This window comes from Hesperophylax consimilis, chromosome 27 (assembly GCF_061612785.1).
Source record: "Hesperophylax consimilis isolate HC1 chromosome 27, BYU_Hcon_1.0, whole genome shotgun sequence".
Lineage (NCBI taxonomy): Eukaryota > Metazoa > Arthropoda > Insecta > Trichoptera > Limnephilidae > Hesperophylax > Hesperophylax consimilis.
This window is the reverse complement of record NC_142862.1, coordinates 12459949-12477158: the sequence shown is the minus strand read 5'-3', so window position 1 is coordinate 12477158 and position 17210 is coordinate 12459949. Positions and strand designations below refer to the sequence as shown.

Sequence of the window (17210 nt, the reverse complement as noted above, 5' to 3'; positions counted from 1 at the left end):
ATGTTTGAATTCATCCCACATTGGTTGAAGATGAATCTGGAGGTCAGTGTGTCCAGGAGAGATGGATGTTTGAATTCATCCCACATTGGTTGAAGATGAATCTGGAGGTCAGTGTGTCCAGGAGAGATGGATGTTTGAATTCATCCCACATTGGTTGAAGATGAATCTGGAAGTCAGTGTGTCCAGAAGTGATGGATGTTTGAATTCATCCCACATTGGTTGAAGATGAATCTGGAGGTCAGTGTGTCCAGGAGAGATGGATGTTTGAATTCATCCCACATTGGTTGAATAGGAATCTGGAGGTCAGTGTGTCCAGAAGTGATGGATGTTTGAATTCATCCCACATTGGTTGAATAGGAATCTGGAGGTCAGTGTGTCCAGAAGTGATGGATGTTTGAATTCATCCCACATTGGTTGAAGATGAATCTGGAGGTCAGTGTGTCCAGGAGAGATGGATGTTTGAATTCATCCCACATTGGTTGAATATGAATTTGGACGTCAGTGTGTCCAGAAGTGATGGATGTTTGAATTCATCCCACATTGGTTGAATAGGAATCTGGAGGTCAGTGTGTCCAGAAGTGATGGACGTTTGAATTCATCCCACATTGGTTGAATAGGAATCTGGAGGTCAGTGTGTCCAGGAGTGATGGATGTTTGAATTCATCCCACATTGGTTGAATAGGAATCTGGAGGTCAGTGTGTCTAGGAGTGATGGATGTTTGAATTCATCCCACATTGGTTGAATAGGAATCTGGAGGTCAGTGTCTCCAGAAGTGATGGATGTTTGAATTCATCCCACATTGGTTGAAGATGAATCTGGAGGTCAGTGTGTCCAGGAGAGATGGATGTTTGAATTCATCCCACATTGGTTGAATATGAATTTGGAGGTCAGTGTGTCCAGAAGTGATGGATGTTTGAATTCATCCCACATTGGTTGAATAGGAATCTGGAGGTCAGTGTGTCCAGAAGTGATGGATGTTTGAATTCATCCCACATTGGTTGAATAGGAATCTGGAGGTCAGTGTGTCCAGAAGTGATGGATGTTTGAATTCATCCCACATTGGTTGAATAGGAATCTGGAGGTCAGTGTGTCCAGAAGTGATGGATGTTTGAATTCATCCCACATTGGTTGAAGATGAATCTGGAGGTCAGTGTGTCCAGGAGAGATGGATGTTTGAATTCATCCCACATTGGTTGAATATGAATTTGGAGGTCAGTGTGTCCAGAAGTGATGGATGTTTGAATTCATCCCACATTGGTTGAAGATGAATCTGGAGGTCAGTGTGTCCAGGAGAGATGGATGTTTGAATTCATCCCACATTGGTTGAATATGAATTTGGAGGTCAGTGTGTCCAGAAGTGATGGATGTTTGAATTCATCCCACATTGGTTGAAGATGAAGATGGTGCGAGTCCAAAGTCAAGTTGTTAGTTTTCAATATGCAACATGCAACAAAACTTGGAATTTGTGAATATGTATACAGTGAAACTCGCTTAAGAAGTTCCCAACAAGTTTTCACTCTTAAGAGGAACGGCTGCATTGCCTTTTTTAGCTATTAAACACGTCTAAAAGTACACGTCATGTGCCATTACCAGACTTGATATTTTTTATTACTAAATAGTGGTCCAATGTTTTTCACTTTTTTTTTTTTTTCGTACTTAACCCGGCGTGAACGAGGTGAGAAATTGTTACACCAGCTATGAGGCGGGTATGAGATACCCAAAACTTTGTTACACCTGCTATGAGGCGGGTAGGAGATACCCTAAACTTTGTTACACCAGCTATGAGGCGGGCAGGAGATACCCGAAACTTTGATACTATAATTGTGAATATTTTTTTAACTTGGGCTATTAGTAATTTAATATTTTTTCATATAAAATTCCAACAAAATTACAACTTAATCAACATAACTGTAGTACCTTCTAATTATAAAAATAGAGTTTTAAAAATAAATCAATCAGTCGAAATAAATAGGAAGAATAGAATAAATCTGGTGGTCAGTGTGTCCAGGAGAGATGGATGTTTGAATTCATCCCACATTGGTTGAATAGGAATCTGGAGGTCAGTGTGTCCAGGAGTGATGGATGTTTGAATTCACCCCACATTGGTTGAATAGGAATCTCGAGGTCAGTGTGTCCAGGAGTGATGGATGTTTGAATTCATCCCACATTGGTTGAAGATGAATCTGGAGGTCAGTGTGTCCAGAAGTGATGGATGTTTGAATTCATCCCACATTGGTTGAATAGGAATCTGGAGGTCAGTGTGTCCAGGAGTGATGGATGTTTGAATTCATCCCACATTGGTTGAAGATGAATCTGGAGGTCAGTGTGTCCAGAAGTGATGGATGTTTGAATTCATCCCACATTGGTTGAATAGGAATCTGGAGGTCAGTGTGTCCAGGAGTGATAGATGTTTGAATTCATCCCACATTGGTTGAAGATGAATCTGGAGGTCAGTGTGTCCAGAAGTGATGGATGTTTGAATTCATCCCACATTGGTTGAAGATGAATCTGGAGGTCAGTGTGTCCAGAAGTGATGGATGTTTGAATTCATCCAACATTGGTTGAATAGGAATCTGGAGGTCAGTGTGTCCAGAAGTGATGGATGGATGTTTGAATTCATCCCACATTGGTTGAATATGAATTTGGAGGTCAGTGTGTCCAGAAGTGATGGATGTTTGAATTCATCCCACATTGGTTGAATAGGAATCTGGAGGTCAGTGTGTCCAGAAGTGATGGATGTTTGAATTCATCCCACATTGGTTGAATAGGAATCTGGAGGTCAGTGTGTCCAGGAGTGATGGATGTTTGAATTCATCCCACATTGGTTGAATAGGAATCTGGAGGTCAGTGTGTCCAGAAGTGATGGATGTTTGAATTCATCCCACATTGGTTGAAGATGAATCTGGAGGTCAGTGTGTCCAGAAGTGATGGATGTTTGAATTCACCCCACATTGGTTGAATAGGAATCTCGAGGTCAGTGTGTCCAGGAGTGATGGATGTTTGAATTCATCCCACATTGGTTGAAGATGAATCTGGAGGTCAGTGTGTCCAGAAGTGATGGATGTTTGAATTCATCCCACATTGGTTGAAGATGAATCTGGAGGTCAGTGTGTCCAGGAGAGATGGATGTTTGAATTCATCCCACATTGGTTGAAGATGAATCTGGAAGTCAGTGTGTCCAGAAGTGATGGATGTTTGAATTCATCCCACATTGGTTGAAGATGAATCTGGAGGTCAGTGTGTCCAGGAGAGATGGATGTTTGAATTCATCCCACATTGGTTGAAGATGAATCTGGAAGTCAGTGTGTCCAGAAGTGATGGATGTTTGAATTCATCCCACATTGGTTGAAGATGAATCTGGAGGTCAGTGTGTCCAGGAGAGATGGATGTTTGAATTCATCCCACATTGGTTGAAGATGAATCTGGAGGTCAGTGTGTCCAGGAGAGATGGATGTTTGAATTCATCCCACATTGGTTGAATATGAATCTGGAGGTCAGTGTGTCCAGAAGTGATGGATGTTTGAATTCATCCCACGTTGAAGATGAAAATTACTTAGAATTTCCGCAGCCTATTACAAGCACTTAAAGAGAGTTTCACTGTATATTGTTATTAAAAAAAAATAATCTTTCGAGATTTAAGTTCAATGTGGCTTCAAATTAAAAGCTACCAATTGATTTGCTCATCTTAGGAACATTTTGTGATTCATTGGTTACTGGGAAACTGGAAAGTATACATCTCACAGTAAACAGAGAACTTGATGCGCCCACATTGCAGTGACTCAAAGAGTGTCATTGTTTGTCCTTTATGTTTCCAGATCCTCCGCCACAACGATCTCATCCAGGAGGTGTTCGCCCAGGCTCGCGCCGCCTTTGCCCCCAACATCGCAATGATCAAAAAGTGCATAGAGTCCCTCATAGATAAGCAGTACATCGAGCGCACTCCGGGTATTAGCGACGAGTACAGCTACGTTGCCTAGTATCGAAAGCGCCCCGTTCGCTAGCCCCGTGACTAAACCTAGCGAATAACCTTCCGAACTAGTCGCTTTTGTGAAACTTTGCCGCGTCGCAGAGTTAACGTACCAAACTCGTGGCTGTTACGACAAGGGATAAATATCGACATTTGATCATGTCGTTTATGAACTTTTTGGCATTGCAATGTAAATGTACTATTTTGTGTCTGTTTTGAAGCAGTAAAGAGTCTAAAGATGTCGCATTGTTGTACATACCCGTACCATGTGTGGAACCCGTATCTGATTCATGAAGCTTGATCATTGTTACTTTTGGGATGCAGAGCTAAAATACTTTGATGAAGTCACGTTGTTCTACCATTTACAAAACCTCCATCTGATGTGACAAGAGTTATGATTCATGAAGGTTGATATTGTTGTAATTTTTGTGTGCAAAACTAACATACTTGTTTCTGTAATGATGAAATGTAAGTAGGTAGTTATTGTTCAAAAGTAACACACTCAATTCTGATGTGAACCGTAATCAGAAATCTTGAAGCTTATTACATTGTTGTTGTTTTGTTCAGTATCTGTTTATAGAATGTCACTTGTTTATTACAGTTGGAAAGCAAGTGATGAACATTTGACATTTGCGAATGCAATTTAACAAAACACAATTCAATTTTAAGCTTTGGAAACAATAAATTTACGGTCATGTTTACAATTATACCGTATTGTTGAAATTACAGAAAAGTTGCAATATCGCAATCTACAAAGTTTCAGATACTACTGGCATTAAATTTGTTACCCATCAAAGCTGCTTTATAAATAATTTCATCAAATCCATCCCCGCAAGAAAAGTGTTAATTCTGATATTAATTTGAAACAAAAACAACGTTCAGTGACCGGTCAGTGGCTGAGTTGGTATCGCGTCCCACCCAGGCGTAGTGTGTTCAATTCTTCGGTTGGCTAAGTCCTCCATCACGACACAAGCATCATTTTCCGCTTATTGTGATGGTAGTAGAAGATTTTCAAATATTGTCAGGTTATTTGTAACCTGGGAATGTTTGTCTTTCTATATAAAAAAATGTTTTAATTAAATCTTTCATATTTTCTATTCTTTTTAATAATTTAATAATAATATACTAGGGTCCTACTAATAAAGGTTGTTTTAAATTTTGCATAACTTATGGATAACCATTTACGATACATTAATGGTTGCTTAACAGTTGTGTAAAATATAAAATGCGTTTATTTGTAAAGCCCTAAGTACATATTATTATTTATATTAACACATAATAAAACTTTTTTTTTTTACTTTAATTCAATACGACTTCTAATTAAAAAGTTTAAAAAAAACTTATATACTTCAAATGATTTTACTTGATTCTGATGTCAGTTTCGATCGTAGAATAAAGAAGAAAACTAGAAGTGCCTTCCATACAAATTTGAATGGAAACAAATGTTGAAACCGCACAAGAGTTCCAACTGCTCCCAACCGTCTGAGGCAGTGAGACTATGGAATCGCCAATTGGGGTATGTTGCTGAAGGTAGAGGGGAGGGAAAGGAGATGGGTAAGATGAAGGTGAGGAAGTACCTGGCTATTCAGATCTGGTTTCCAAACACGGCTAAAGCCATTTCAAGCAACTTTTTAATTCTGTATGGTGGTCTTACACCTGGACAATACTGATTGTATCTTCCACTTTGGAACTTGCCGCAAATATACTATATGTTATTTTAAATGAATAATTTCTGAAATAACACAAATCAAATTTACGTGCGCATGCCAGGATTCGAAACCGCGACCTCCAGCTTGCTAGTCGAAAGCCTCGACCACAGAGTCCAACAGCCCAGCGCTCTGTTTCGCTTATACTCGCCTGGCATCGTACATTTCTATCGCACTTGAATTTCGTAAACACAGTTTCGTGTTGGAAATTTAAGCCTCGATTAGGCAAATATTTGGATCACGAAACACGCCCACGGGGCACTTCTCTTCTTTATTTTACGGTTTCAATTAAAGACGTGAAAAAATGTCACAATATTATAATGGAACCGTTTTTTTTACTGAGGTACGGTACGAAGATCAGAAAACACTATCACATTACAAAATGTTCCATCACTTCTTCTATCTTGCGGGTTGTACACCAAGTATAGATATTAAAAAAATTTAAAAGATAGATTAAGAAATTTTGAATCTACATACATATTATTTAATTTTTTACTTGTTACACTTTTCTTGTGGGGGTGCGAAACATATAAGGCGGCGCAAAAGTAATCACTGTATATTTTTCTGGTTTATGGACTTTACTGGAAACACTTGGAGCGTATTTTAACTTTTTTATTTTGAATCACAAAACATGCTTTTTATAATATCAACGTTGACAGTAACAATTTATTGATAACGGGCCCGACCCTTGTACAGATAAACACTGTTTACTGTAATAAATTTCTGAAGGAAAGAACACTTTTTCACTGGTAACAGTCCCTTTATAGGTTAAAATACTAAACCATTGACACTATTGACAGATTTGGACATACACAATGAAAAAGAAGCAACTGTTTTTCGACATGGTTAGAGCTCTAGAACGTTAGTGCAGATTCACACCATTTCTAATAATCAATTATTCAAGCAATCCATAGATGGCGACTGTATCCAGAATTATTAAGAACTTATCATTTACAAAATTAAACAATCACTCAATGTTTTTTTGTTGTAATTTTTTTTATAAATGAAAAGTATGGTTCTGCTTGTGGATTATGTTTATTTGATATCTTAATTTTTTATAGGTGATTACTTTTGCACCACCTTGTGCATCAATCAGATACAACTATCTAACTTTATGGGCATCACTGTGCCTCATCAGAGCAGATATAAACCCAGTTTTTACCAAAGTTACAGTGTTGCATAATACTTAATCAAATGTACTAATATCCTAACAAACACATGACTTTAGAGTAGAAAACATCCAAACTTGTATGTGTCAAACATTATGATTTGAGATTTTCACTGCCAAAAGTATTATAGTGGTTTATTTTTGAGATATTATGCCGTGTTGATCTACCTTCTTATCAGGATCACACATCTGCTATGATGATGACTGTAATGCTGTCCGAAACGTTGGCTAAAGAACGAGGTAACACGGCATAATACCCCAAAAATAAAAAACTATAAGTGTCTAAAAATTGTTTATTCTTTAACAGCGTTGTTGAATTATTGTTTTTTTTTTAAATTAATGAGCTATTTTATTATGACAATTTGTTTTATAATAATTTTGATTTACCTAATTGAATGCAGAATTATGGTGGTACTTCATGATTTTTGTAATTATTTCTCTAATGTATATATGGTTTTTTGTGAAAAGGAATTATTACTTCTCGGAATTCTAAACTAACTAACGCTGGATATATCTTCGTTTTTCAAATTTAGGAAAATGTTTTTGGAAGTTTAATAAGAATTTACTGAGTCACATATTAACAAAATAATGTTCAGTTGATCAATTAGTTTAATTCTGAAATTGGTAGCCATCAATCAGAAGATAAAGATTACAGTTACCCAATTACAAAATAAACTTAATGGACTGTGTAAAGGGAAACGGAACAGGTTATTATGAATTACACCATTTTGTGAAAATATTTGAAATATTTTACAATCTTTTCACAGTCGATACACAGTCAGCGAAATGATTTCTTTTGATAAATTTGCATTTATGAAGACCGTTAAATGTTGGATGCTGTAATGTTAATTTGTATAGAGTTATCTTTTAAATTTACTTTCTTTATTAAGGACGGGTTGTTTCATAAAATTTGAACAATTCTTCAAACTTAATTATCATTATTCTGTGAAAGTTATTTTCAAGTTCTGTTATTATTTCAGTTCTGTCAAGTAATTGGCCTATAATTAAACAATATAAGAACTTGAATAGGACTTTCACAGAACCTGAAAATGAACATTGAAATTTGATGAATTGTTCAAATTCTATGACAACAACTCATCCTAAATGTTGAGTTAAAAAAATCAAAAAAAGTGGTACATATTTTGATTGGTAATTTGATTGTCATTGAGAGCAATCGATCCTCCATATTTTCAAATTTTTTTCCATAATATTGAATGTTTTTTTGTAATATAGTGAATACATATTAATTTATGCGGTGTTGCTTTATTGTTTTGATGTAGAAGTGATATACAAAATACTTTGATGAAATGCAAAAACGCTAACCGAAGATGAATCTATGATAATTTTTATTGCAAGTGCATTATGATATTTTTACCAGTTTTTGGATTATACTGGCAAAACTAAGTTCAAAGGAAAGTAATATAAATTTTTTAAAGTCATACTTGTGGTTATTTCAACATCTCCTAGTAAACTATTGAAAAACTTATTTTCAAGTAACTTCAATTAAGGCTGTAAAACAGACTTTTATTTGAAGGGTAGCGCTACTCAGCGGTGCTGAAACAGATAATATATGCCACCCAACGAGTAGCGCTAATCGGCAGTTTACTTAGAGGTGGTGGAATGTCCCATTATTGTAAAAACATGCCCACCGAAATATAATAATTAGTAATATATTAAAAATAGTATAAAACAATGTCACTATCCGCATCTGTCTGTTTGTGCGCTTAGTTCTTCTAAACTATGCAACAGAGTTTGATAGGGTTTTCACTATCATTTAGAGAATTTCTTCCGGAAGGTTTATATATATAATACATGGATATTATATTTATTGAAAGTAGAGAAAAGTTGAGCAACACCGGGTACACGTCAGCTAGTATGAAATAATTTACATCCTCTGAGATAGATTTTTAATCCTCCGCCTATTAAAAATGATTTTGGAAACATAAAATATTTATTATGAACTATTTTTTCATTAGGCACTCAATAATAACAGACAATTTGCAGACCGGTCTATTTCACATTCTGGTAATAACATTATAATGCACCTGTAATATAATTATGTTTAATGTGTAGTACCTCCACCATGAAGTACCTATAAAGGCTCCCGTGAACGAGCAATGTTTTACGGCAATTTCTTGCCAGCTGTTGTTGTGTTCTTCTTTCACCGGTGAAAGAAAAAGAAATTGCCGTAAAAAATTTGATTATCAGAACCTTAACGAAAAACTCGAATGTCTCTGTAATCTCAGAAAGAAGAAATATTCAATTGATTATTAATTAGCCTTTCCCTTGTGGGAGGAATTGTGGTTTTTTTTTAAGAAGATGTAAAATATTATTCTACGTTAAATATAGTCAAATATTGTACCTTTTGAATTGTAATTAATAAATAAAAATTAAAACAATTTTGCAAAATCATTTATGTAATATACCTTTTACCTTTATTATTATTATTTTTTAACTAGCTACAGCTGGCACACCCCGCCACGTGTTGCTGTGGTTCAGTCTGTCTGTGCAGATAGAGAAACAAAGCGCGTGTTGTTTTGACCTGTTTGTCCAACAGATGGCGTTGTTTTTCAAAAAAAGTCTGTTTTACCTGTCACAGGTGACATCTATAGATATATAAAAGCATGAGCGTATTCAAATGAACGTTGTGTCAAAATTTCATAGCAATCTGTTAAGAACTTTTGGATATTTTAGATTTTGAACAAACAAATATTTACAATTTTATTTATACATGGTGTCCGGAAACTCGTAGTACAAGCGGGAAACTGGTGAATCTACATCACATTTGGAGTCGATTTTGTAGTATAATTTTTTTTGATTTGAGCTTTCGTTTTCGAGTAAATCGAGTCAGAAGTTGATTTTTTTTTTGATCAAATTCTTATAAATTATTACTGAAGATCAAAGTACCCAACTAATTAAAACTATTTAAAAATTTAAAAGTAAAACAAATAATGACGAAAAAATTTGAACCCTGAAATAGCCGAAAAATATATTTTTTTGTTTTTTTTTTATAAAAATGCTCAAATCAAAAAACTTTATGTTTATTTGGGTTCCCCGTGTGGTATACATTCTCCAGTTTCCGGCTTGTACTACGAGTTTCCGGACACCATGTATAGATAGATGTGAATATCGCACAAGAGTCGTAACCGCTCCCAACAGTGTTTTGTCAGAGCCAGTGGGATTGTCAGTCTGAAGGGAGTGGGGAGGGGAAGGAGATGGGAGGATGAAGCTTGGGAAGTATCTAGATATTTGGATCTGGTCGCCGAACACGACTAAAGCTATTCATGCAATGTTTCGGTTTTGAATTGTGGTTTAATTGTGGGCTCAGATTACCTACCACTGACTTGGCATTTGACGCAATAAAATAGTGAAATTTAATTTTAAAGATTTTACGTTATGGCAAGGTTGATGTCAGTGTAAAATATATTGATGGTAGGAAGCAAAAGACTCATTGGCGGTGTTTTGTTTTGTTGTATTACAGCCTGAGAGGGTACAAATGGTGAGCATTTTAGGGATCACATGATAACATATTTTTGAGAAATTAATTTATTTTATTAATATTTTTTACAGTATATTTATATTATATATCACAACAAACAAATTCAACATTACATAATTATTATATGATTGAACACTTACAATTTAGCTTAAACATTAAAAAAAATACTAATTTCAGACTCCTTCTGTCTGTGAAATCCGATTCAATGAAATCAAAAACTGTTGCTTTGAATTTAAGTAACATTATTTTCAAAATAGGGAGTGTGTTTGGAAAATTCAGACAAGTGATGTAGTACCTACCCATAATTTAAGGTTAAAGGCTACGCTTGTTATATTGCACGTGTTCATAGATGGCATTAATTAATTTATTTGATTAAAATATGCTTTTTGCAAGGTATTGCTTTACAATATCAAGAGAAATTATTTGTTTACACCCGTACATGCGCAATATGAATATGAATAAACAGTTTTGTCCGTAAATAAACTCAATTCTTTCAAGAAAGGCATACAAATACAATATTGGATTGAATCATCGGCAAAATATTGTATTTGTATGCCTTTGTCCAAAGAATTGAGTTTTTAAACTAACAAAACTATTTATTCATATTCATATTGCGTATGTACATGTGCAAACAAATAATTTGTCTTAATATTGTAAAGCAATACCTTGCAAAAAGCGTATTTTAATAAAATAAATTAATTAATGCCATCTATGAATACGTAGAATATAACGAGTGTCACTTTTAACATTAATATTTTATTGCCATTTTCAAAATTGCAACGGATTTGCCGAGAATTCAAAGTATCTGTGATTTTTCACGGGTAGTGGTTAAAAATCACATAACGAGGAAACTTTTTTTATTTTCCTGTGATTTTTTTTCACTGGCCTAGAAATATCTAATAATTCATAATATGTAATATGGGTTAATTTAAACATATATTATAAGATTATAAAATATTTTAAGTACATATACGTAAAGCATACTTGTTTACATGGTTTAAAAATAAAAATTAATAATTGGTAGGTATATCAAAATACTAATCAATTCCAAAAAATTAAAAGGTTTCTCAGATTTTTAAAATTCAATCTGTAAAAATTAAGTTTTTTTTTCTATAATACCTATTTTAAAATATTGAATAAATAGCATTTGAAACTACGAGAAACTGGAGTCAACCAACCAAATGCTGATCGGGTAGGACTGACATTTATTTAATCCTAGCTGTAGCCCGCCACGCGTTGTGGCGCGTGTTGCTTTTAAGTCCAACAGATGGCGCTGTTTGAAAAACACGTTTTTACCTGTCACAGGTGACATCTATATAATATGGGTATATAAAAACACACATATTCGAATGCAACGTTGTGTCAAATTTTGAAAGCAATCTGTGAAGAGATTTCAGAGATTTAAAATTTTGATCTGCCGATTTTCAGCACAATCTGATGTCAGGAAGTGGATTAATTTTCGCTTCCAATTTTGCATTAATTCATTACCAAAAAAAAAATCGAAATTCATAATTTAAAAAAAAAAACTTTCAATTCCACACTATTTAAAATTACGTAATAATAATATTACACTTATTAATTAGGCATTACAAAATAAATATTATAAACATCCTACTTTTGATTATCACAGTAACTGTTTTTTTGAAATGCAGTCCTCTCTCATTAATTCGTAACCCCAAAATCATGCCAAAAACCGAGCAAATATCCAATTAGCGAAAGCAACTGACTATAGTGCATACACACGAAATAAGCTAAAAATTCAAACAAGTATTTCATAAAAAAACAAATTAATACTTGTATTGGTTTAGTTAAGGTGTCATGTTTGTGCTTGCAAGAAGATTCCATTTAAACTGTAAACTTATTCAAACAACCTGGCACACAGAGGAGTACCGGAAATCATAAATAAACCACTCACTAGATTGATAACTTTGGGCTTTTTGTATGAAACAAATTGGTCCTAAAAAACCATAGATATGCCAATATATAGACAGAAAAATTCTCATTCGGAGCCTACTTATTATGTTATACACCAATGAAAAACTCTGAAAGTTTATTCCATAGATTTTCAGAGTTTTTCATTGGTGGATATTGTTAGGCAATTATATGATGTCACAATATTTCGGTTCCAATTTTGAGTTATACCCCCCTGCCGGAAATGTTATAAAACAACAATAATGAACCTTAGTGATTGGCAATATGGTCAGCTCTAGCAAGCTAAATGGCGTTTACTACTGAATTTGACATAAGAATACCGGTGAATTATGCAGCTTGATTTATGCCTGCAAGAGTAGTTGTTGGTGTTAATCGTATGGCGGATTACTGAGAGAGTACTGTAATTAATATAATAAAATAGAATGTAATAAGTTACTTAACATCGCACAGTTTTCCGCAGGGGTAGGCAGAATGGATACAATACCATATATCTCTCTTGGCACACAATTCTTGTTTATCCAAACACCTTTTCATTGAAGCTAAAAACAACAACATACTTGAACAACATCAAAATGACCATTTCTTATAAGTATACATTATACTTACAATAATCCTACAAACAAGTTTGTATTTTTTAACAATTATAGTTAAGTTTTTCACCCTTACTAATAATATTCACATTGTGTTTTAACATCATAAAATTTTCTATAGAACATCAATTAATATTAATTCAGTCATTTTGACTATAAACATAACCTCTGGAAAAAGTTAGGAGTGATAAAATTTTTAATTTGCGCCATTTAATACCTAGTTATTGAATAAACTATGCAAAAAGTTATTATGTAATTCTACAAGTAGAAATAATATATATGAATTATTTCAATAATTAAAAATTAAAATTATGAAGACATAATATCCTGTCTTTTCTGAAAACCATAAAATTTATTTAATTATAACCATAGAGAAACATTTCAAAAGATAGACAAATATACCAGTATTCGAAAATAAAATCCGCTTATGTATTATAAGAATTACTCGCCTGAAATATCCATACAAATTGAAAATATCTCCCGAGTAAAAATAAATGCCGCCGATGGGAAATTAACCCGCACCTTCTGATGTCCGGTCAGTTGCTCTGGACCACTGAGCTACGTCGTATTGCTTATGTATTACTAGTCCATTTTGCAAGGGCGTGCAAATCCCAAAGCGGGTAAACAAAACTTCAGGCTTGTTTCCAAAATTGAATATTTTGTTACATTATTTAGTTAGACACACAGACATAGGAAATAGACGAAAAGATAAAGGCGAGGGGTAAAATCAACTGTTGAAGAACGAAGGGAGTGAAGATGACTGTGATTCGTCAATAAATCAATCTGACAGTAAATAGGCATCTCGCATTATAATATCACCATTTACTTCTTAAAAGTAAAATCTGCTTTGAATGAATAGACATTTTTACATGGGAGCGCAAATTACTCGCCACGTTATGAACAAATTTGCGAAGTCCAAATTCGGCAAAGTAAGGCAGCTTCTATATTCAGAGTCGTAGTTAGTTTCAGAGTATTTAGTTAAGACACTTTTATAAATGTTCATAATTTACTTCCCAGCAACCAACCAGCTTTGTGTTTCGCGTCCAGACGTTTCTCGATGTGATAGTAACAACTGATTCATATTATACGATGTGAATATGCTTAAAATAAAATAAAATAATGCTTATATATGGAATGTAATACGACAATTGGGTTTATTCTCTTTTTTCGCATCTATTTTTACCAGTTTTCATAGTACAAGTAAACATTTTGCCGTGTTATTTCGTAAAATGAACCGATGATGCCTCGACCATAGTTCGCACAAGAATGATGACGTCACGTTTTCAAATATCACTTGAGGCCGTACGCGAGCCCAGCCGGCTCAATGGAACCGGTATGGGGAGTGGGGATAATACGCTTTTAATCACTTAGGGCAGGTCTACTAATATTCATATGTCTATGGTTAGACACAACAATGTGTTATAATTTACCCACCTCACTCATTGTAAGCGTTGCTATGCCAGATAAGTCCCATAATGGACTGCATTGCAAACCGTTGCCTTACTTTAGCGAACTTTACTTCTCTGCGCTTGGTCCGGTTATTCCAATGTTCTCTCTTCGGCGACCAACTTACGACTGATGTCGTAGTTTATTCAAAGCATTCTTGAACCCTCCTGGTGCATAAAATATGGCCTATAAACTCAGTAATGTTAATGGTACCTAATTTTCATTTATTTTTTTATACATTTCTAAAATCAAATATTATTTATTTATGAATTCAGTAAACATTGCTTAGGAAATAATATGATCATAGCGTCATCTGTTTTCGTCATAGGAAAAGATAAGTTTTATTCTATGATTTTGGTATGTAGTTGAAAATGTCAAGAGTTAATTTTTAAATTTTTTTTAATGCCGTACATGAGTCCCAACTGCTCCCAACCCTCTGGAGCCAGTGAGACTACGGCATCCCCAATTGGGGTATGTTGTGAGGCTGAAGGTAGTGGGGAGGGGGGGAGATAAGTAAGAGGAAGATCCGGTCACCAAACTTGGCTAAAGCCATTCAAGCAACGTTTCAATTCTGAATCTTACACCAGGGCGATACTGAGAGTATCTTCCACTCTGGAACGTGGCGCAAGTATACTACATATTATTTTAAGTGAATGTTTTGTGAAATAACAAAATTTACTTGCACACGCCGGGATTTGAACCCGTGACCTTCTGATTGTTAGTCTTGCCTTGCGTTGCCCCTCGACCAAGGAGGTTGTCAAATGTCGTTAATTATCGCTTTATTAATAATGACCGCTGTCCCAAGGTCCAGTAAGGAAGCGACATTAACCCACATAAATCGAGTGCTGTAGACCATGCGCAGAAAAGGTAAGTTTGCTACAGTTTTCAGCGCAGCTATTGTAGGACTTTTCTGCAAAGGGTCTTCGGTTTATGACAATTCCTTACCCGTTTCCTTACTTTTACCAACCCAATGGGACAGTGGGCTATCTGATAAATACTTAAAATAATGTCAAACTTAAGATTAACGTATTTTTGATTAAATTGGTCCATTCCAGTTATATAGTTAAATTAACAAATTTGTGTTTGGTCTGAAATTTGGCATCTTCTTGCTGTACACGCAGCATGGACGGTTAAGATTTAACAAAATCAAACTAATGCATTCCATTTTATAGATGCTGCACTTAATCAAGAGTTTAAAGAGAGAAAATGGTTAGACTACAACACATTACATTGCTTGCCTTGCCATCTGATATAGGAATATCAATATACAAACACTATATTATAATTAGTTCTATAGATTGGTGTTATAACCAACAGTGTTAGCACTCGCCATGTTGGAGAACTTCAGTCGGTGATTAGTGGTATTGCCAGGATGCGGCGACGGACGCTAGGGATGCTCTCGGCCGCTGTGCCACGGTCACATGCGCGTCTAGTCCATCGGACACGCGGGACAGTCGTCGGGCCCACGAGCCTGCCACCCCGCCACCAGCTCCTGGGGACATCAAACATATTGTTGCGATATAAGAAATATTTTAATGTAAATACCGCAGAAGAGTCCCAACTGTTCAGAGCCAGTGAGACTTTGGCATCCCTAATTGGGTTATGTTGTGTAGGGGAGTGGATCAACTAGCGTCTAGCTCACCATTCTACCAGCTCCTGGGGAAATAATCAAAGCAAAATCAAAGGAAGGTGTTTTTCTTCTTTTGAGCTGGCTAGTTGATTTGGTTCATTAGTCTGCTGGTTATTTAGTCGACTGGTTAACAGTCGGCTGGTTGTTTAGTCGAGTGGTCGTTTGACCGGCTAATCGTTTGGTAGTTTGACGGGTTAGTTAACTTATCATTTGGTAGTTTAAGGTGTTAATATAAGCATGTTGGGTGCCAAAATGATGATCATAGAGTTTTGAAGTTATTGGGTATTAATAATGGAACGGCAGTACCATGAAAGTAATAAAGTGGATTCAGTGAGTTGATTGCTGGAAATAAGCGATCCAGGTGGCCTTAGAAGGGGCTGCAATGACATACAGTTCCCCCCGCAGCTGTTGGATGCTGCAACCATAGGCTAGAGCAACCCGCAGTGCTCCAGCCTTGCGGTACCAGGCGACGTCCAAAACGAGTCCCAGAGCGGTTGTCAAGCATTGCGACCGAGGCCATCGGGTCTCGCACCACACCTCTGCAAGCACCTCTAGCCCTAGGTGTAGTTGGAAGGTTTTCAGAAGGTATAGGGGCACCCAGTGTGGTCTGTGTCTGCAGACGGTGGAATTCCTGATCCACGTTTCTCAAAAATACTAGTCTTCTATGGTAGACCCATGCTAGTCCAGGGTTTTGATATCCGGAATAAAAGTCTTAGGCCTCTGGTGTTTCTGATGGAGGCGTATTTTAACACTTAAATGATGAAATAAGATTTAAAAAATGGCGAAGTGATTACGTCAGCCACAATTTGACCAATTTGACCGGTTTGTTGACTTCTCGTTTGGTAGTTTGGTGTGTTAGTGCGCTAGTCAGCTGGACATGTGGTTGGTCATGGTTGGTTAATAGTCTGTTGGTTGGTTGATTGATTACTTGGTTAGTTACCTGCAACAGGCGGCTGCCTGATGTGGTTGAGCACCCTCTCGTAGTCTGTGTCCCGGTCTTTGCTGAGCCCGTGTTCGTACTTAGCCTCCTTGGCCAGCAGTGTCTCGCGCTGCCGCTGTGTGCGCAGCTCAACAGGTGTCTCAGGGATGGCATAACGCATCATGCTCGTCAGCCCGAACACCACGTGCTGGAGTGTCACAAATACATCATTTATAATTTAAACTACATCTTTTGTGTCCAAGTCAAAGGATGCGATATATACCTAGAGTCTACAGAGGGTAATGGTGTGGAAATGGTAGTTATGGGTGAACATAGCCTGTGCACAATAATT

At 35.9% G+C, this 17210-nt stretch overlaps 2 protein-coding genes across 2 annotated transcripts in view; one reads left to right on the top strand and one right to left on the bottom strand.

Moving 5' to 3' along the window:
* Window positions 1–9234, top strand: part of Cul2 (cullin 2) — a 38824-nt gene extending 29590 nt beyond the window's left edge. Inside the window, exon 16 of the mRNA XM_089647735.1 lies at window positions 3817–9234. Within this exon, the coding sequence (XP_089503861.1) occupies window positions 3817–3978 (162 nt within the window). The 3' untranslated portion in view covers window positions 3979–9234. The remainder of the gene's footprint in view (window positions 1–3816) is intronic.
* A 6430-nt stretch (window positions 9235–15664) lies between these two features.
* The window catches only part of LOC149410600 (anoctamin-4), a 56278-nt gene continuing 54732 nt past the window's right edge, over window positions 15665–17210 (bottom strand). Inside the window, exons 22-23 of the mRNA XM_089648296.1 lie at window positions 16880–17066; window positions 15665–15798 (exon numbers count right to left, since the gene is read on the bottom strand). Coding sequence (XP_089504422.1) covers window positions 15665–15798; window positions 16880–17066 — 321 coding nt within the window. The remainder of the gene's footprint in view (window positions 15799–16879; window positions 17067–17210) is intronic.